General features: G+C 40.4%; 3 protein-coding genes across 7 annotated transcripts in view; 2 read left to right on the top strand and 1 right to left on the bottom strand.

Moving 5' to 3' along the window:
- The window catches only part of COL23A1 (collagen type XXIII alpha 1 chain), a 183,828-nt gene extending 173,351 nt beyond the window's left edge, over positions 1-10,477 (top strand). Inside the window, 2 exon segments of the mRNA XM_033072850.2 lie at positions 1,344-1,382; positions 2,255-10,477. Coding sequence (XP_032928741.2) covers positions 1,344-1,382; positions 2,255-2,257 — 42 coding nt within the window. The 3' untranslated portion in view covers positions 2,258-10,477.
- The window catches only part of HNRNPAB (heterogeneous nuclear ribonucleoprotein A/B), a 28,566-nt gene continuing 8,050 nt past the window's right edge, over positions 356-20,871 (bottom strand). For both annotated transcript variants that reach the window (XM_033072853.2, XM_033072856.2), the window contains one exon: positions 356-5,050. The gene's annotated coding sequence lies outside the window, so the exon portion shown is untranslated. The remainder of the gene's footprint in view (positions 5,051-20,871) is intronic.
- On the top strand, positions 11,516-19,802 carry PHYKPL (5-phosphohydroxy-L-lysine phospho-lyase). Of its 4 annotated transcripts, XM_033072849.2 has the most exons (14): positions 11,516-11,534; positions 11,568-11,640; positions 13,133-13,251; positions 13,973-14,132; positions 14,715-14,789; positions 15,591-15,678; positions 15,770-15,886; positions 16,095-16,177; positions 16,456-16,681; positions 16,953-17,107; positions 17,603-17,692; positions 17,895-18,025; positions 18,443-18,499; positions 19,624-19,802. In XM_033072849.2, exons 2-13 carry the CDS (start codon positions 11,579-11,581, stop codon positions 18,493-18,495), a joined length of 1,359 nt encoding a protein of 452 aa, XP_032928740.1. In that variant the 5' UTR covers positions 11,516-11,534; positions 11,568-11,578; the 3' UTR covers positions 18,496-18,499; positions 19,624-19,802. The 4 variants fall into 4 exon arrangements, 3 of the variants coding, with proteins under 3 accessions (XP_032928740.1, XP_032928739.1, XP_032928738.1); XM_033072848.2 differs by lacking the exon at positions 11,516-11,534 and having other exon boundaries at positions 11,542-11,640; XM_033072847.2 differs by lacking the exons at positions 11,516-11,534; positions 11,568-11,640 and having other exon boundaries at positions 12,249-13,251.

The following is a 20,871-nucleotide window of genomic DNA, read 5'->3' as shown; positions in this document are numbered from 1 at the left end:
GTCACTCAAGTAAAATATGATGGAAAGGTGTGGAGTTTTATGATGGCCAAAATAATATTCTGAGTGCACAAGAAGGAGAAATAGCCCAGGGCAGAAATCAACCCCCTGACCATCAGTGTTGGGGTGCAGTTTAACAGCAGGTCAGGATGTTTTAGGTCAAACAACCACTCTGCACCCTGTCCCCCGTACCTATCATCCCCATACAACTTTGGTAAATGTACATGTTTTATCTTTTTTTTTTTTAATAATTATGGACCAAAATATTGACAGTGTCTGCAGAAAAAATGTGTGGTTTTTAACTAAGGTTAAAGGAAAGCATGACTTCTTACACTATGAGTAGCTGGAGAGGCTTACCTTACTTCACTGCATCTGTTTTATTGGGCATAGGCTATTTTACATATAAAATCAATACAGAATACAAAAAATGCGATGACTAACATTTACAGTACAAAATGTTAAATTGTATTTTGACCTGTGTTTGAACTAGCAGTTCTCTCTGCTGTGTCCACATCTTCCCACCCCTACTGAGTCTGGAGGTGGCTCTGAGGGTCAGTGCCTGTGTGCTCTCTGTGGCTCTACATGCAGAAATTCATGTAACTGGAGATCCAAGAGCCTTAAAAAAATCCAGCATCAGGAAAGGCAGCTGAAGTAATTTCTTCTGAAGTGTCTTGAGAGAGTTGGTCATACATAGCTCATTCCTCTTCTAAGGGGCTCCTTCCTTTCCAGTGCTCTCCTCCTGGTCAGTGAGAGCTCTTCTGGCTTTCTGATTTTTGTAGGTTTCTTGTATCTCCAGTGGAACAAGACAAATATTTTCACTCCCTTTGCATAGTCCACATGTCATCCTATTCTCAGTTCAGCAACTCAAGACTTCTTAAAGAAACTAAGTACTGCAGGATCAAATTTAACACAATTAGGATACCATCTAGGGAAAAAATACCTCCCCTGAACAGAAAAGCACATTTTAACAAAAAATACATTCCCACATCATGCTTTCCATATATATGTCTGACTGCAAAAAACACTACCTTATAAAGCAGATTATGAAGTTAATGAACTGTGATTTCAAATCTCTCTATTTGTACAGGTTTTCTTTGCTTAAAGGAAAAAAAGTGTAGATTTCCAATTTTATATTTTTTTACCCTGAGGTGTATTTAATGTCATGCGTGACACATGGATTACATTGCCTGCATAATCATTTTTGTGCATATACAGTAAATGGTTTTTGCATGGTAATTAACAGTGCTGCTAAGCCTTTCATTGTTGTGACAAATGAGCTTCAGGTTTTTGGGTCTGACACCTAAGTCACTGTCAGGAAAGCTGAATTTGTAAATTCAATTTTGCAGGGACCAGACGGACTGCCAGTAGCAGGATGTTGGCATAAGGTACAGTAACATTAATAATTGTATGTCCTGAGTAATTTTGCTCCCTGCACAGTGATTGTTTGCAGTGCTACACATGCTTTAAGCAACAGCTCACAGGCCTGGCAGATACGACATCAGGCCTTGCAGAGCAGGATTCCAGCAGCTTCAGGTCTTGTTCCCCCAGCTCTAGACTGGTGCTGGGAACACCAAAAATTTGCTAAGCATGAAAAATCATTGTTAACACTGTCAGTAGAATGCCTTTTTACAGGCTTGCTTGGGCTTTTATTGTGGCCAAGGAAGCTTAGGAACCACCCATGGAAAGGCCGCACCATATGCTTGTGTGACTTACTCAGTCCATACCCTCCCAGCTATGTTAACAGTGGGCTGTCTCTTTGTTGCAGAGTTCCAAACATTTCTTTTCTAACAAAGATTCTTCTGCCATTGTAATTCTAACTCACAACCACTGCACTGTTTCAGTGCTCAGATCAGCACCCTGGGTACAGGTGATCAGGTGGTTTGTAGCATCTCGTGCACCCAGAGCAGCCAGGGGTTGGAAGTGCTACTGGCAGAGAGTGAGGAGAGCCATGTCCTCCTGTGAGATGAGGATTTGGTGCAGACTTGCAGGAGAATCCTCATTCTCCAACAAAAGTATGACACTGAAGCTGAGTGGAATTACAAACCCAGCTGGGACAGCTGGAGTTAACAGCATGTCACTAACTGGTTGCAGAATGTGAGCACACCCTTGGTATATCAAAGGTTTAATTCTGTGTTTGGATGTACCATTAATATTAAAACAAATCTGAATGCCAATCCTTACAGTATTAACAGTAAGATTTGTAAGTGTAATGAATGGAGCATTTTTCTGATTAAAATGTTTGTGTGTTCTTTTTCAGTGATCTCTAAGCATGAAGCACAATATGTAAATAATGTGATATATTTTGATCTTTTTAATTTTTGTATAAAAAAAGGAAAAAAAAACCTTTTGACAGTAATATATTGACCTTTTTTTATACTGGATTCTGATATTGATGGACTTGGAAAATAATGTAAAGCTCCCAAACCCATACCACTGCATGGTAACACCAGGATTTGCTAAAGGTACCGGTGACAGCTGGGGATGAACAGTGTTCCCTGCTCGTGCTGCAGTGTGAACTAACAGTACTGAGCCAGCCTCGTGTGCCTTACTGCATGAAGGAGGGCAAAATCCCTGTCCTGATTTGGCTCTTAACTTCATATTTGCATTGCATATGCACATTAAAAGGGTGAAAAAAACTGGCTGAAAACAAAGAAAAGAAGGATGCAGCCCTAAAAATGAAAGAAGCTGCTGTCCACTGTCTGGTCAAACAGAAGGATTTGCAACCTGCACAGGAAACAAAGCCAAGCTCCATCTATCTACCTGCTGTGGGTGTGATGGAAACAGCAACTCTGGGGCTAAACAGAAAAACCTTGACTGCCTGTGCTTATTTCCTCTACAATCAAGAGAAACTTTTCTCCTCAAGAGGAAGCACCTCTGGGTCCTGTTCTGGGGTCTGTGCCTGAAGATGTGTGAGCACTTTGTTATTGTGGAACACAAATTCCCCAGGAAGCCTCTGCTGCAGAATTTCAAAATAGAAAAACCTGGCAATACTTTCAGTACAGGGAGTTGCAGGACAGGGAGGGCTCTGCTTAAGCCCTTTCTTAAACAACAGAGCACATAATGTTGCTCTTGGGGTTCCCAGAAGTTGGGAGTTTGGAGTATTTAATTGTCTTGGTTTGTGGGGTTCATTTGCTTTTTATTTCTTCTTGGTTTACATGGTTTTAACTGTAAACTAACTCTGCGTTCTCCTCTTGTCTTATTTCTCTTTACCTTTTCAGTCTCTTTTGTTAAATTATCTCTTCTCATGCACATCTCATACAGAGCAGGGTAATGAATAACATTTTATTATTTTGATATCTGCATATACCACTGTGGGATCAATTAAAACTGCAAACTATTCCATGGTTCAACATTTCTTAAGATGTTGAAAAAACAGCAATTGTGCAGCAGAGAGCCATAAAAAAATATTTCAAAGAGGAAGAAGATGGCTTATGGCCGAGTCTGTTCAGCTTACAATGAAGATCAAGAAGCAACCAGATTCCTTTGCAGGGAGGAGATACTTTGTATTAACAAGGTTTTAAACTGAACAGAGAAAGATACAAATACCCATCCAATGGGTAGAAGTTGAAGCCACACAAACTCAAAAGCAAGCTGTTGATTTTTATTTGTGAAACTGGTTAATCCTAACCAGATCAGTGATATAACTGCCATCACCTTTGTGCCCCTTTGATTTAACAGATCATGTCTGGAGGGAATACTTTGCTCAAACCAAGTTGCTGGGTTCTGCATAGGAGTTTTAAGTGAAATTAGGAGCCTGACCATAACATCAATCATATTTATCAATTATCAAGTAATATTTTGGCTCTTTGTGGCCTTGATCTTAGAGAGTACAGAAGGGAGGCAGTTTTGGTGCACTAAGTAGATCCAAAACTTCTGTTAAGATTCTTGCTTCATCGCCACTCTTACTGCAGCTGCTGTCAGAGAGGGCCTGAGAGAGGGGTGTGACTGTCCAGGTGCAACCTGTCCTGTACAAGCTGCCCTAGTGCAGGAGGCCTTGCTCCAGTATTGTGAAGAACAGTGGGAATGTGCTTTGTGCTCCACACAGGCAGGGTGATGTCTGGTGTCTGTGAGTTCTCATCTGTGACCAGGCTCTGGGTGTCCTTGGAGTGAGGGGGAGCCTGTGCTTGGCACTGGTCAATGCTGGAATGGCCACCAAGCTCGGGAGAGGTGACAGCCTCAGGGCTGTAGGCAGTGGATTTGTTACCTGTTGTTGGCTGCTCAGGGGATGCACCTACACATCACTGGCTTTGTGGCTGTAAAGGGCATCTCTACCAGTTACCGTTTCCTTGATCACCATACAGATTAAGTCCATGTTAAATTCAGATCAACTAACAAATCAAGAAACAACAATTATGTAACTCAAAACAGCAATGAAAATGCATTTTATTTACTTCCATTTCATGTTCTCAGCTATCACTTTTGGTGTAGGGGTTTTTAAAGGCATAAGGAGCAGCTAATGAACTTCCACTGGCCTTTAGTGCTTTTGAAAAACCCCTTTAATATCCCAAATTAAAGCTAAAAAATCTTCTGTGAAAGGTTGAAGGCAAATCTCTCATTGATGTCACCAGGAAGATCTGTAATTGTTCCCTTAATGTACAGTTGCTCTTCCCATCTCCCCCAGTCATCTCCAAACTAAAAGCAGTTCACTATTCCAAACCATGCTGGGGGGTTCTACACTGAAATTCCTGCACATGTTGTGTTCATGGAACTTCTTTCAATATCAATGAGAGTTCAGTCCCCAGAATGACTGCAGAAAGCACAAGAATCTGGAAGTGTCCACAAACAATCTACAATGCAGATAGAAAAGTCTTGTTTTACATACGCTGGCAAAAACTAAACAGCTTTCTATCTAGCTCCTACTTAAAGAAGTTTGATATCACTGAAGCTACAAGACAAGCTAACCTCCAAAGCTTATGAAATTATATTAAAATTTATATTTTCTCTGAGGAAATACCCCGAAGTCCTATTATCTTCAGGTAAACAAGTCAGTATTCCGTCTTCAACTTGTGGAATATCCAGTGCTTGTAGGCATCAACTGTGACCACTGCCAGGCCTGCAAAACATTGATACAGAATACCAGAATAGTGCTTTACTGTTCTGCAAGGCCGCCCTCCCCCTCCCAGCACAGAGCCTCTGCTGCCACAGCACCCAAGACATTTGTTTGTAATGGAGGAAGGCTGGAATTACCACTCTAGCACAGGAGTGCAGCTTTATCCACACCCACCAGTGCTACAGCTCAGCTACAAAGCCTTTCTGTGATCCTCTTTGGAAATTCCCAGGCAAAGGCCTTGGTTCTGCTTGTACAAAGATCATCCATGCACATGCAGCCAGTCAGGAATATTGAGGACACTGGCCTCAGTGCTCACGTGCAGCAGCTTCTCTGGGCTCCTGCTGCACAGTTACCACTTTGGCCATGAGGAACTAACCAGCAGGTCTCCAAGGCCTGGGGATGGTACATCCACTCTACCAACCCCTCATCATCAAAGGAACAGAGACATGTGGTGAGCAGAGCTCCAGGGAGCAGAACAGGGAATGGATCCCCCAGCAGGGCTGGCACTGGCACCTGAAGTCCTGCCTGGTCCTCAGCTGAGACTGGTGCATCTGGCCTTTAGATTCTCAACAGTGTACCAGGTTCCCTGCCCATGGCAGAGTTGGACCTAGATGACTTTTAAAGACTGTTCCAAGCCCAGCCATTCTGTGATTATCAATCATATTATTCAGATCAACAGACTTTATTAGAGAAACTGCTGGGTTTTGTACTGATTACACGGAGTCTAAAGAGGAAATCTGTTTAGACTTCTATATGCCTTACAGACAAACATATTTAGAAGAGTGGTTGTTAAATACTGAGCAATCATGACCATACTGCAGTGAGTTAAAAAGATATGCTTTGCTCTGCAAATTCATGCCAGACCAATTAATTATTTTCTCCTTCCATATGAAAATGTTTATGTTGGTCTTTCTGAGTACTTTGACTTTGCAAATAGCTCACAAAGACAAATTTTACTTCTAGATAGTACTGGCAGTCTTGCTCAAAACTCAGTCATGATCTCAGCCTTTCACAAAGCTTAGGGTGTTTTTCCCCCAGGAAATCTCTCTTCTTTTGTCTTCTCTGGTTTCAAAGAATCTGAGACTGTTTTACAGCAATTCCAAAAAGCAGCTAAATGTTACTATATGTCAGCAGCAATGAAGATGATTGACACAGAGGCTGCTAATGCTTATGAAATGTGGGTCAGTCTGCAACTGAGCCACTGATTTTTCTAGATCACTATAATATTTGGTGTAATTCATGGATTCATCAATAGACATTCTGAGTAACACATTGAAGTTACTGATATTGGGGGAACCTGAAACTCAGACAAACACATTTTTGTTTTTTAGTTCACAGAACAGAATTCCGTCCTCTAATTTAACTCCTGTGAAAGCACAGTGCTTTCCATGAGGTTAAACCAACCATGTCTGCTGTGCCCAGGAACAGAGGACACACAGCTTTCTTTAGGGCTTGTTCCATTTCAAACTCTAGCTAATGACCATCTTTCTAGTGACCACAAACACCCTCTCTTAACACTGTAGCCCAATGGGTTTTGGAAGTTCCCAAAGTGGCACAAGAACACACTTGATACCCCAGAAGGTTTTTCAGCCACAAAGCTCTGCAGGCAGGGCTGCCTTGCCATGAGATACAGCAAGTGCATTCCACGACTGAGGCTGCAGCTGCTGCTGGCTGTGGTTGTGTCAGTGCTGGTGCCCCAGGAGTGGTGATGCTGCACCCAACTGTGATTATGGGGAGCACTCCCCAAAGCTTCTGGGGAGAGTGGATTTAGGGAGGAAGGAATAAGGCAAAAAAACACCACGTGTGTAACTCCACACCTTGACAGCTGGAGAGGAACCTTGCCAGAGCATGAACCTGATAATTTGGCCTGTTGTGATGGGGACAAATGAGATTAATTAAGGATTTTGCAGCTCAGTCATGGCTTGGCTAGTGAGTTCAGGAATATTTCTTTGGATTACAAAACAGGTAGCAGAGAAATCCTGATCTGACACCAAACTGAAACTGTTCCCAAGTGTCAACTCATCAATATCTGAGTTTAAAAACATCATAATCAAGATACTGCTGCATGCTTTGTTTTATTCCCATGGGGAGTCACCTCTCCTGTATGCACTGTTTCTGACACTTCCTGTATATATAATGGTGATGAATTTATTTCTGTATGGATTTTTCTCCTGTGTATTTAAAACTAAGAATGTTTATTTTAATGGTAAGTGACTTTCTGATGTGTTTTCTTTTTAGGAAACCAATAGATAAAATATTTAGATGAGCTTTTGTCTTCTGTAATTTCATAAATTTAGCATTTGAAATCCTTAAGCAAGCCAGCAAAACATGTGGGAGGTTTCAGCAGTTTAAGACAACCCATGTAATGATGCAAAGTAATCCATGGAAAAGGATACCATGGTTTTAAGATTGTTATAGCAACCACTACCCTGGGTAAAGTTTGGGTTTTGCACTCAGCCAAATATAGCAGGTCTTGGCCAAGAATGCAAGAACTCAAATGTTGTAATGCACAGTTGATTAAAATAATAAGAAACATTAATTAAACTATGAAGATGCCAGAAAGTTTCCAGCTTTATCATGATGGCAAACTCCCCTGGCCTGTCAATGGAATATGTGCATTATGAAGGTGTGCCCTGGTGAGTCAATGCTGGTTCAATGCTGCCCTCTATAGGAAACTTTTTTTTTTTAATATAAGCAAATTTAATGCAAATTTTATGCTGTGACAGCACACATGACTTTTGTGTAACCAACGTTTGAATAGATATTTGTAAAACCAGGAGCGCATGGATAGAAACTTTAATTTTTTTCAAATCTGGTATTTCTTTCTTGGGAAATACCATTGTATTCTCATGTTTTTTCAGTCCCACTGTTGCCCAGATAATTTACATTGTTACTCAAATAAAATCTACCTATAGTAGGTGTCCTGACACATTTCTATTTTTAAAATTTTGAGCATGGAAGCTCTGAATTATTTCCTTTGTATGCAACATATTTCTCTCTGAGATAGGCAAAATATTAGTAACTACAAATGATTAAGATATAAAAATTTAAATGTCCCCAAACCACTCGTCCTGGACAAATAGTGCATGTGGCTGAATTCAGAGCAGTGAGTTTGGTTCCAATGTGGTCTAGCAGAGGAAGGAGTGCCCTCAGCAGTGTCCGAGGGTGGACAGAACCTCAGTATTGCTTTGTTTAATTTCAAACTCCGGGTTTTTACCTGTTCAGGACAGGCTGACATGCTGAGCAGCACAGCCAGCCTGCAGAGGTTTAACCAGAAGATTTTCAAGTGAGAAGTTACATATATGGATAATTTCAAAAGGCCTGTGACACTAACTTGCCAAGGCAGTCACTGTGGCACACACTGAACCTGGCAATTTTACAGGACAGTGTTTATGTAAGAATATTTCTTGACTCTTTTGCAACAGTGTTTAATTTTTAATTTTTTTTTTTAAAAAAAGGAGGGATCAGAGAGAAACATCTAGTCACTCTAATTAGTCCAGTCTCAGTGTCATTTACTAGAGTCACCTGCCTTTAAACTGTGTCCCTGGCACTGGACTGGACCTGCCCATAATTAGTTCAGTTAGAAATACTCCAGAGCTCCACTTGGGGGAATCTATTGCAGACTGAAGCAAACCAGTGAGTAAAACCTCCATTTCCTAAACTTTATTTTCCCTGGTGATCATTTATATTTGTAAGCTAAAAATTACTTTTAGTACTTTCACATCCCCAGGTGAACTACTGCAGCTTTGCCATGTGCTTGTGTCCCATTACATGACACAACACAAGGGATGTGTGACTGTTGTGTAACCTGCAGCTAAAGTAAAGGCTGAAAATCTGTCATTTAGAGATGAATGGAGGAAGGACTTAATAGATTATATTATTGTATACTACTATAGAGAGCCTGGGGGAAACCACAGGAAGGCTGGGGAAAATGAGTTTTCCATGCATAAGAAGTTGAATTATTGACAAGAGAGTTACATTAGTAACATTTGTGGGTTTCCTGTGTCTTAGGACAAACAATTAATTCCTGTTTTGTTAAGTTCTGCTAGAAGTTGCGTTAAGAGTGGTTTCATGAAACAGTCAGCTCACTTCTGTGTCAACTCACTTGTGTGGTTTCTTACATAACTTAGAAATTAATGAACAGATACTTAAGACAGAGGTGATCCAAGTTTCTGTAAATGACACTGATCCCATCTGCTGCTTTTTATCATACTGTTAAAAACTGTATTTGAAAAGTTCATTTTACAGGAATTTATCAAGTGTAGGTGAGTGCTTACTAAACTTGTATTTCTGCAATTACATTAAAAAATTAGCATCTGGTTTTGCAAAGCAAAGGCACCCATGATATCCACTGTATTTGTGAATTTAGCAGGAAAGGTCATAAGCTGCTATCAGTGCAAATGAGAGCTGGAGTCTGTTGTGTTTGCTGGTTTGTTTCATAGAGTGCAGTTTTATAAACAATTTCATAATAGCTTTTTGTGTTTTAATTTGGAGGGTTTTTTTCTGCTATCTTAAAAACAATAAAAAATACTGAATATTAAGAAAGTTCAGCACAAATACCAGTCAAAACTGAAAGCCCCCTGCTTTGTTGCATTCATAACTTTGAACATAGAAACGATACAAAACTGGTGTGTACATCAGCATTTGGGAAACTGCACCTGCTGGTATCTCAAATCTATATACAGTTTAGAAAAATGCATACAACATGTGCCTTATCTGCCCGTATTTGTTTTGAAATTACGCCAATAGAGCTTAATACTCTACAACATTATGCAAGTGTCCCTTATTTATGAGCAGTTGCATCACTCCAGGGAGGCTGTTCAGAGGAGAAAGGGCTGTTTGTGTGTTTGCAGCTTGCCAAAAATGAGTTTTGAATGTATTTACATGGCATTTTATACAAAGCTGGCTAAATCTCTGTATATCACCTTTGAAAAGAAATATATAGATATTAAAATTACAGAAAATGTACTTAACATCTCCATTTGCAGACTTTTTGTTATTTTTGATCATTTATGTGCCACAAAAAGTATTCTATTTACTCTTTTTTGGGGTACAACTACTTTAAAAATGAAGGCACTAATAACAGTATTTCTTATCCATTGTTTTAACATGTTAAAATGGTATTAATTAGTACTGCATCATGTATTTCTAGTTTAAGTTGTAATGGAAAATACATTACCTTGAGACCTAAAAACCTTTTTTTCTTGTGCTTTTTTTAATAAAAGCAAAGACTAGATTTTAAAAATGGTCTCTCTGTACAGATTACTTTTACAATTGTGTGAATATGTATAATGAACTCTGCATTTGTAACCAAGAGTAAACTTTCCAAATTGTAAATGTCCAGGTTGTTATTATAAATAGCATTATAAATAGCTAGTAAATATCTTAACCAGACAAGAGTTCAAATAAAGATTAACAGCTGTTATTAACTTTCTCTCTACTGTCTTTTGTTACTTAAAACCTGTCCTTTATGAAACAATGGAGTTAGACTAAGTTCAATCTAACTTTAAGTACATAGCAATTTGGTTTTGCATTCTCCATATTACACAAAATTTAAACTGCTCCTATGTTTATCAAGTAATTGCAACTAGAGATAATTATTGGTGGCTGTACCTAATGACTAAAGTCTGCCAAGTGTAGTTTAAAAATTATCTGTTCTGTTTTTCTAGACTTTTAAGAGCTGTTTGTCAGTTAAAACCAAAAGAGTATGAATGTGTATTTGAAAGGGAAAAAAGTGTTATTTTCTAGAATCAAGTTGGACAAATAGATGAACTTGATTATGTGACACAACACCTCCAAGTAGCAGAACTCAATCCACTGCAGAACCTCCTTTCTGGTTCTTCCTATTTCTCTTTACGCAATTCCAGCCAAACAGGAATGGAAGAAAGATCACTCTAATCTGATTGACAGCATTTCCTCTTTTAATCCTGACTATCACCTGCTTTAGGATCGGCTCTGAAGGAGTCAGTCAGGTGCCTATCTATGTGCCACAACCAAACACAGGAGTAAAACGTGTAAAAGATTTGCTTTACTTCTGCTTAAACAATCAAGTACATGAAAGAATTATTTCAATTCTACCACCTTGGCTACGTGCTCAAATTATTTTCAACTGTAAAAGAAACTTCCTCGATGTGCATTTCAAGCGAAGAGAGCTACAGCTGTACTAATGATCCCGAAGAGCTCATTCCTCCCTCTGAGAGGGGGGTGTAGGGCTGGATGCCCGAGCAGTGTAAACCCCTGGGGTGTGCGGTTCGAGGGTGAGCTGCCAGCAGCGCCGCAGGGGCCGCAGTCTGTCCCCATGTGTCCCCAAGTGTCCCCATGTGTCCCCAGCGCTGCCGGTGAGCTCAGCCGCGCCCCTGGCTGAGCTCCTGCACAGCGCTCCGGACGGGCCGGGCCCGAGCCCCGCGCTGCCGCCCCTCCCCTCCCCTCCCGGCCCGGCCCCCGCGGGAGGCGGCCGCTCCCTCCCTCCCTCCCTCCCTCTCTCCTCGCTCCGCTGCCGGCCCGCTCGGGCCCCCGGGCGGCTCCGCGGCCATGCGGGCGGCACAGCCGCGCTCCCGGCAGCAGACCCTGGCCCTGCGGCGGCAGCTCGTCGGGTGAGTGCTGAGGGACCGGACCGGACCGGGTCGGGAGCGGGACGCGCGGGCGCTGCCGCCGGACGGGGCCGAGCCCGGGAGCGGAGCCGAGCCCGCGGGCCCCGCCCGGCGGCAGCGCCATCGCGCCCGGGCTGAGAGCAGCGCTGGAGCGCCGCACGGCCCGGTGCGCTGCTGTAATTAACAGCAATTAGCCTGCCTTAAGGAGGGGATTACGAAACTGCGCTGTAAAACCCGTGTGATACCGAGCGCGCCTGTTGAGAGCCTAAACTGCTTAGAAAGCGTTTTCTGTGAGCCCGGCGGAGGCACGGCTGGGGCTGGAGGCCGTGCTGGGCCACGCCAGGTTCTGGCTCACCTCCTATTATAACCCAACTTTCGGTAAATTAATTCTCTCAAAACCGTGATCGAGTTAACAAACGTCTGCTCTCTTGGACAGAATGAGGGATAAGACTCAATTCTAAACTTCCCATTACCGGTGGTGTTTCAACCAACCTAAAAAAAATCTTATTCTGTAGACCATCACCAAGAATGTCAACACAACTCTTTAACTGTGGGAATATTTTCATATCATATATATATGAATATTTTCGTATCATATATATTCAAATCCAAGGCTACTTTTATGTGTTGTATAAATACAAAACTTGGGATTAAAGTAAATGCTGAAATTAGAATTATGCCAGTTACAAGCACCTGAAAAATACTACCCTAGGTATTAAATCTTTTTCTAACTGATTTCCCTGCCACTGGCAATGAAGACTGAGCTGCTGCAAGCACTTTATTAGCATCTTTTGAACAGTTAGGAGAAGCTTACGAAAACTGCCACGCGTTTTGCCAGCTCACACAGAAAGTATCAAGATTCCTGATGGGACAATGAAGCACTTTCTACTTCATCATTCTCCTTTGTCATCCGTTTGACACTGGCTTTGTATTTATTACAAATTACTTCTGTATAAGCCATCTTTTACTAAATGAAGTACGGGAATTTGGCAGTGCTGTTCAGAGTCAGATCTCTGCAACTCCTACTTAGGCAGATGTGTTTCCATTTTACTGATTTGGCAATTCATTCAAAAAGTGAAACAAAACAAATGCACTTAAGTAAACTCAGCCTCACTGTAACAAACTTCACCTGCAGCAAACTATCTAGAAAATCAGGACATTGGCCAGAATAGCAGGAACATAATAAGAATAATAAAAAGAACATAGCACAGGCTAAGAGACACAAAAGAACAAGGGCAGACAGCACAGACAGTAAGGAATTGCAGTTAAGACAGGATGAAACTATTCCTACTGCTGTGGCTAGATCCTACAGTAGGATTTTCAGGTTTGGAGTGTAGTTTTTTTTTCCTGTAAATCTAAGACAATTTGAGTGCAATGCCTTTGAGTTAAGGGCTAAAAGCAGGATGACTGTGCCAGCAAACAGGAGAAATGTCTTTTACCAGCAGGATAAACTAAACTCACTAAGGTTTATTTTGCTTCCTGATGCTTGTCACAGCTCTTCTTGCAAGCTGTTTTTTTCTAACGATCCAGTGAAGATTGTGAAGGCAAAGGGGCAGTATATGTATGATGAGAATGGGAGACAGTACCTTGACTGCATAAACAATGTTGCTCACGGTAAGCTCATGTCATGGTATTGGATGTTACTTGATGCTGTGCCTTTTTAAGCAGAACAAAGAACAATCAGTACTTTTACTATGGCTGCACGTGCAGGGGGAGGGGATGTTTAATTAGAAAAGTGGAAGGAAACTTTCTTGAGCATGTAGTTTGGGGAATTACAGTTTTTTTGAATTTGTGTGAATGTGCTTTCCAGATTTGCTTCCTGTCCTGTCTTCCCAGAAATGTGTCTAAAACCTACAGATTTTTTTCCATGGAAACTCAAATAAACTCCTCACTGTAAAACTAACAAATGACATTTTGTTTTTGCAAAAGTTACTGTTAAATGTAGAATTACAGAACCACTGCTCATTGTGGTGCCTTAATTGTGCATGTAATTAAGTGACTGCTGCTTTCTTACGGGATTTGAAATCTCTCTAATCTAACCCCTAACAGGGCTAGTAATTCTTTGACAGAAGTTTACCTGCACCTTCCTAAACTTCTGAAACATAAATGCCTAAATCCAAGCATCAAATTAGACACTATTTGTTTTAGCTATCAATTTCCACTACTAACCTTAAATACAGTAGGAGGCACAAAAATGTTTTTACAAGTTGTACCATTTTTAAGGCCGTACTGATAATACCTCTGTGCTATTAGAGAAATGTGTTAAGCTGACATGTGAATGAACACCATAGGTAATACTAAGAACTCTCAAACCACTGTCCACATTCTCTTGCAGTTGGACACTGTCACCCTGATATAGTAAAGGCAGCCCATGAACAGAATCAATTGTTAAATACAAATTCTCGTTATCTTCATGACAACTTGGTTGATTATGCAGAGAGACTTTCAAAAACACTACCTGAGAAATTATGCATCTTCTATTTTTTGAATTCTGGGTAAGTTGGGTACATTAGAATTGATACTGGGGCTTTACTAGGTATATACAGGTAAGTAAACACTTTCTTATCAACAACCATTTTCAGTTTGGTGTGGATGACTAGATACTGACAAAACCTTGGGTTTGGTTCTGCAAGCTTTCTACCTGGGAACTGAACTAGTGCTTTATTTAAGAAGGGTTTTATTCTATTTGCAAGACCTTGGACCACAAAACAGTAATGCAAATATTTGCTGTTTTAGTTTCTTGTCTGATTTGTTTTCTGCCTTGACAGTTATTCTCAAAATTATATGTACTAATGCATTGCTTCTGCTGGGGGTGGGGCATATTCCTAAGCAAGCTTCTTCTGGAAGAAAAAGAACTGAATTGTTTCTGAAGTAGTTCCTGTACTCTGGCTTTTTAAGATGGATTCTGTTCTGGTTAACAGTCCTACCTATTGAGTGCTTATTACTAAGGAATTTGTGCATAACATGCATTGAGTTCCTGTCTGTTCTCTACAGATACAAAGAGCAGTGCAGGGGAGGTTAGATTTCAAAACTCAAGACATCCATAATGAAACAATTACTGAATTTTTCTATTGTAGATCTGAAGCCAACGACCTTGCCCTGAGATTGGCACGGCAGTACACAAAACATGAGGACGTTATTGTTTTAGACCAGTGAGTAAATTGGCAGTTTGGGGGTACAAGGCTCAGTTTTGGCCTGTGGTCAGAGCATTTCTGAAATTCTCCTGTAGTAGAAAGACAACCAGGAAGCTGAGGGAAGTCATTTTTTCCTCTGTTCAATATTTACCAGCCCAGCCCCAAGAGCTGTGGTTGGGCTCTCCAGTACTTGACAGCTGTTGACACACTGGAAGGAGGCCAGCAGTGGCCTGCCATGATGGGAAGGGAGCCACAGCACTGAGAGGTACTGGGTTTGTTCAGCTGCAACAGCCAGCCAGATAGATCTTAATGCAACAACTGTCTCAGGGGAAGGAGCAAAAAAGATGGGAGCCAAGTGGTGAAGATGTATGGTGACAGGAAAAAAGACCTCAGATATAAGTTCAAACCTGAGGGATTTTGATGAGACATAGAAAACAAAAGTATTTTGCCATGAAGGGAGTCATGTATTAGAATAGGATGCCTACAGTCACTGTTGGAGGATATTCAGAAATAGGCCCTTCCCGTTGTTCTGCAGTCTTGTGATGCTGCTCAGGTGTTCCATGCTGTGATTCCAGTCACTGATGCAGGCAAAGCAGTGTAAGTCCTGTCCCTCTGCATCCCTTGTATTAAAAAAAAAAAAAATCCCAACAGTACTAAGCTTATTGATAGAAAAGAAACTGCAGAGGTGTTCTCAGCTTAAGTTACTGAATTTCCTACCCGGTGATAGCAGCTGGCTACTATTTACTATTTGGAATACTAATGCTAAAGAACTATTGGTACTGAGAAAATTACTGTTTAGATCTGCCAATTGTTTTTAAGTGCTTACCATGGACATCTGACATCTTTGATTGACATAAGCCCATATAAATTCAGAAATCTAGAAGGACAAAAGGAATGGGTCCACGTGGTACGTACTTCAGCCTATACCTATCTATTACTTGTCAATTAAGTGTTGTTTTTATGATATATTGAATATAGGATACTGTTCCTTTGCATAGGCTCCTGTTCCTGACACGTACAGAGGACTTTATAGAGAAGACCATGAGGATGCAGTAACAGCCTATGCTGATGAAGTAAAAAATATTATTGAGCAAGCACATAAAAGAGGCAGAAAGGTAAAACATAGTTTCCTTAACTGTTTGTCTTGTCTCAGAAATTAATGTGCCTGACTGTCAGTGCAATTCAGAGTTACTGAAGTTAAGCTAAGTGGTATGGACTTGTCAAAAAGAAAATATCATATAAATAATCAAAAACCATCTAAGGACAAAGAGCTTGCTCCACAACTTTCTGTGTTGTATTCAAGTATCATATGCTGTGTTTCAGATTGCTGCATTTTTTGTTGAATCTCTACCAAGTGTGGGTGGCCAAATCATTCCCCCAGCAGGTTATTTTCAGAAGGTTGCAGAGTAAGTGGACATTCATTCTTTTTTAACTTAATGTATTTGGTAAATTCTCTGCCTGCTGTAGCACAGAGCTTGATAGGTAGGAAATGACCCAAGCCTTCATGTTAGAATATGAACTTCCTGTATGGCAAAGACCTGCTGATAAACACACCCTATACAAATACAGGCTTGTACATGTTTATTTCTTTAAAGTTTGCAAAGTAACACTTTCTGCATGTTCCTAAACAGTAAATACTATGTTCTCTTTCCTTTTAAGGGACAATCAAATTGTTATCTTACAGGCATGTGCACAAGGCAGGAGGTGTATTTATTGCTGATGAAATTCAAGTTGGCTTTGGCAGGGTTGGCAAGCACTTTTGGGCATTCCAGCTTCAGGGAGAAGATTTTGTACCTGATATTGTCACTATGGGAAAACCAATAGGAAATGGGCACCCACTTGCTTGTGTAGCAACAACAAAAGAAATTGCAGAAGCATTTGCGGGCACGGGAGTAGAGTACTTTAATACAGTAAGTAAACAGTTACCCACTTCTGTAAAGGAGGCTAAGGATTAAAATTAGATACTTATGTTGTGTCTTTATTAGTATTTAACACACTTGTAACTAAAGAGGAGCAGTGTTACTGTACTATTTCTGTGTTTCTAGTCTGTGATTTTATGTCTTGGCTCCATCTGATAAAAGTGATAGCATGGTCCTTGGATCACTGAGGCTACACTTTCAGTGACATGGTTGCATCTTTCTTCCCTCTCCATGGCTCTGTGTATTCCTTTCCTGTGCTCAGTTTGGTGGGAACCCTGTTTCATGTGCCATTGGATTAGCTGTGTTAGATGTGATTGAGAAGGAACACCTTCAGGCTCATGCCACAGAGGTAGGCAACTTCTTGATGAAGATACTCAAGGAGCAGCAAATCAAGCATCCCATCATTGGTGATGTCAGGTATCAGTGCCTTATTTACATTTTTAGCTGCTTTCGCTTTGGTTCAGCCAGCCCAACGACTCAATCCAATAGATGTTGCTTTGACAAATTAATTAAATTTTGTTTTCACCAAAAATAAAGACCCTCCTGTACACTTAAGTAAAATAAACTTGACCTTATCAGAAGTCTTGTGTACTTTGCCACTCTGAGCCAGAACTGTTTGATCAATTTATTAGCTGCTAAATGAATTCACTTTTCCATTTGAACTCAAAGTTCAAGTGCACAGGGTACAGAAGTGATGAGCTTGACATCCTGTCCTGTCCTGCACTGCCAGTGTGAGCAGACAGATGTCTGTATTACTACATTTCTTCAGAACAGCAAAACCTTTCTAGCAGTAGCCAAATATCAGGTAATTCTCCTGCAGTAAAGGTCTGGTCTTAAAAAAAAAAACCCTCTGTTTTTCAGTTCACTTGTAGTTCCTTCCTCTGACCCAGACAGTTTTTATTTCTTTTACAGAGGTTGTGGCTTATTCATTGGAGTGGACTTAATCAAGGACCAAGCAGAAAGGACTCCAGCCACGGCAGAAGCAGAGGATTTAATAACAAGGTACATGGGACAAGCATGGCAAGCACACAATTACAGACTAGCCTTGCCACTCAAGAGTTGATAAAATAAAACCCAACTGGCTAAAGGTGAAACCAGTCACTGTAGGAAGACACTGTCTGAGCCAGCCTGCAGGCTGGTAGTTACAGGTTTTTCTCAACTACATGCAGAGGTTAATGTAATTCTTTGTTACTGCTCTTTTCAGACTTAAGGAAAGATATATTCTACTGAGTACAGATGGGCCAGGAAGAAATGTGCTGAAATTCAAGCCCCCAATGTGTTTTAATATGGAGGATGCAAAATTTGTTGTGGAGACAATTGACAAAATACTAACAGGTAAATAATGATGAGAACCTTCAAAAATACAGGGTGTTTTCTGAGCTTTCTTGAAGGCAATGCTGAGCTACTGAGTCTGATTTTCAGAAGTGCTAAAATGGAGCCAAGATGGTAAATGCTGAGCACAAAGCCTTCCCTTCTCAATTATTATATGCTGAAGTTCTCTAACAAAACTACTTCCTCCACAGATGCATGTGCCTTTTAAAATAGTTTTGCTGTGGCTGAGGTTTGAGTGTTTAGCTTATCTGAACAAGTTCAATTTGTAAAACATGTCCACATGTTCCTGAAAGCCATAATCTACATACTTTTGCCACTTAGCTTTTTATACAACTTCTATACACTTAACATTAAGAAAGCTAGTGTAAAAAAAGTCACCAAGTGATGAGTTTTCTAATTTCTTGCTTATTCTCTCTCCAGATATGGAAAAAGAATGTCTGAACCAACAGAAAACACATATTTGTTCTGCTTGAACAGGTATTTACCTACAGTCACCCAGTACTATTTAAAAGACAAGGTTTCTAAATATAACTTCACAAGCATTGTCAGAATAAAGCTTCCTCAGAGATGCTTTTACTCAAAGTTTGCAGGAATTTCTGGGAATCTCCAAACATGGCCTACACTTCCATCACTCTGACACTCCCAGCAACACTTGTCCATCACTTGTTTGTGAGGGCCAACATGTCCCAGACATGACAGTCTCTAGAGCATGCAAATGACTGCACAGCCACACGAACACGGAGCTTTTCTGCTTGCTGCTCAGCGCCTTCAGGCTCCAGCTAGAAGCTGGTCTGGCTGCACAACCACTCCTCAGCAGCTCTCCCCTTAAGTGTCGTTTCAGGTTCACAGCTGGTATCTCATCCTTCAGATCCATTTATCCCTAGACTCAAAAGTTTGTGGGTATCAGAGTAATATTGGTCCTGTTAAGTCTGCAAAGTCTTGTTACATCTTCGTCTGTTGAAGTCCCTCAATAGATTGCCAAGAGAACATCCAGCTGCAGCTCTTTGCTGCACACTCATGAGCACAGTGTACACTTAGAGTTACACCTTGGTAACAACACCCTTTTGTACATTTAGTACTTCTTCAGACCATTCTGACTAAAAGACAACCACGTGTTTAGTAGAACTGTGGATAGCTGGGCAGGAACACACCTAATGTGATCACCTTGAGCAGTGTAATCATTAGTGGCTTCAACCACCATGAGATACACAGTGCCATGGCCCTGAGCTAAGGAGAAATCTAGTTTTAGTTCAATGTAATATTAGTATAGCAGGCACAAGAAAAATGTGTTAGTATTTTATTTAGCAAGTTAATGGAAAGACATACAGCTGTTTATACTACTTATTCTTAGGAACAGAAAGATTACTTAACAGTGCCAGTGCAAATTAGAGGCCTAATGACTTAATGTGCTTTTCTGTAATCTAAACTAAGCAAGAAAAATGCCTTTATTTTCTACAGGAAACCAAGAATGCAAAAAGCCTCTTACTAAGTACAGTACTAGTAAGACACTTACATATAATGTAAGCGAAAATGAGGCAAAGAAGTAATTTCTTTTAATGATACTTTTACAAAAAAAACATTACATTATTTTCTTTCCATAGGTTTCAAACAATGTTCAAGATCTACTACTAAGAAACATTATTCTACTATAATAATGCACATTTAATTTTCATCCTAGCATGTCTTAGACCAGATAAATCACCTTTGATTTTCCTGTTTTCATTTATCTTGTTTTAGTAAAAGCTCTAAGAGAAATAAATTTTGCAAGAGCTTGTCTCAACCTCTGGCAGTGTGGAATCGGCTTTTATTTTAAACAATGTATCTAAAACTGATTATAAAGGAGAATCATTCTAGTGGCCACTACAAAGGATATTTTTTAAATCTATGCTCTTTCAGGTTATGAATATTCAAATTATGATAAGCCAATGGGCGCTCTGATATTTTTAAGTCTTCAGCTGCCTATAAAAACACCACTCCAGGTGCTAGTACACCCAGTCCTTCCCAGGCTCCTCTGAGCAGTTTCAGCAGCCAGTGTCAGAACAAGGTCCCTAAGTAGCTCTATATTCAACAAACACTCTCAGCCACCGGGGTTAAAAACTTCAGTTCCAAATTCCTAACATCAAACGCATGAGGGACAGACAGCTGAGGGCTATGTCTCCCAAACCACTTCTTACTAACAGTCTGTCCTCCAAAAATATCCAAGTAGAATTAGTAAATTAAGAGTAGATTACAGCCATAAGCAACAACCTTGTGTACAAGCCTTTACTTTTACCAGGCAGTTCTTTGTATCACAAACTTTTCATGCAAAGAAGAAAAGGAAAAAGCCAGCTCTGCATTTAAGTACCAGTATCCTCAGTTTGTGCCTAAGGCCACATAACCTGTTAAAGAAGCATTACCTGAGCACCTACTTACAAAAACCACCACAAAAACATCAACTGACAAACTCTTGCTAGGACACTACTAGCCAGAAGGACTGCAGCACAATAGTCCTGGTATCATGCAATTTTCCCACTGGAGGGCCAAGTGTTCGGTAGAAAAATATTCTGCTACCCCTTATTTCACAGAAAAAAATATTTTAAGTATGTAATAAAGTATTTAAATTTAAATCTTGAGACAGTAATACTTTTAAATATTGTACTCATTTGTTTCAGTGATCTGCTGTTTTTTTTATTTCAAACTAAGTTGGGCTGGAAGGTTACATGGTCCAGCTGCAAAGTTGTCAACTGTAAGATTAAAAATGGTTTTTTTAATACTCAAGACTTCCACTTAACACCAGAAGAGTCTTACTAAAGAGACTTCTAAATGTACACACAAGTTTTTATTTTCAAAGACAGCCAGCAGGGAGCAGC

This window comes from Catharus ustulatus, chromosome 15 (assembly GCF_009819885.2).
Source record: "Catharus ustulatus isolate bCatUst1 chromosome 15, bCatUst1.pri.v2, whole genome shotgun sequence".
NCBI classification, from domain to species: Eukaryota; Metazoa; Chordata; class Aves; order Passeriformes; family Turdidae; genus Catharus; species Catharus ustulatus.
The sequence above is the reverse complement of the archived record's forward strand: the minus strand, read 5'-3'. Positions and strand labels throughout refer to the sequence as shown.

What these genes read in the sequence shown, in the direction of transcription:
- PHYKPL (XM_033072847.2), top strand. Translation starts at nt 13,041, where the DNA reads ATGACTGTGCCAGCAAACAGGAGAAATGTCTTTTACCAGCAGGATAAA. An exon ending in GACGTTATTGTTTTAGACCA is followed by an intron (nt 14,790 to 15,590) that starts GTGAGTAAATTG and finishes ATTGTTTTTAAG; the next exon opens with TGCTTACCATGGACATCTGA. An exon ending in TATTTTCAGAAGGTTGCAGA is followed by an intron (nt 16,178 to 16,455) that starts GTAAGTGGACAT and finishes GTTATCTTACAG; the next exon opens with GCATGTGCACAAGGCAGGAG.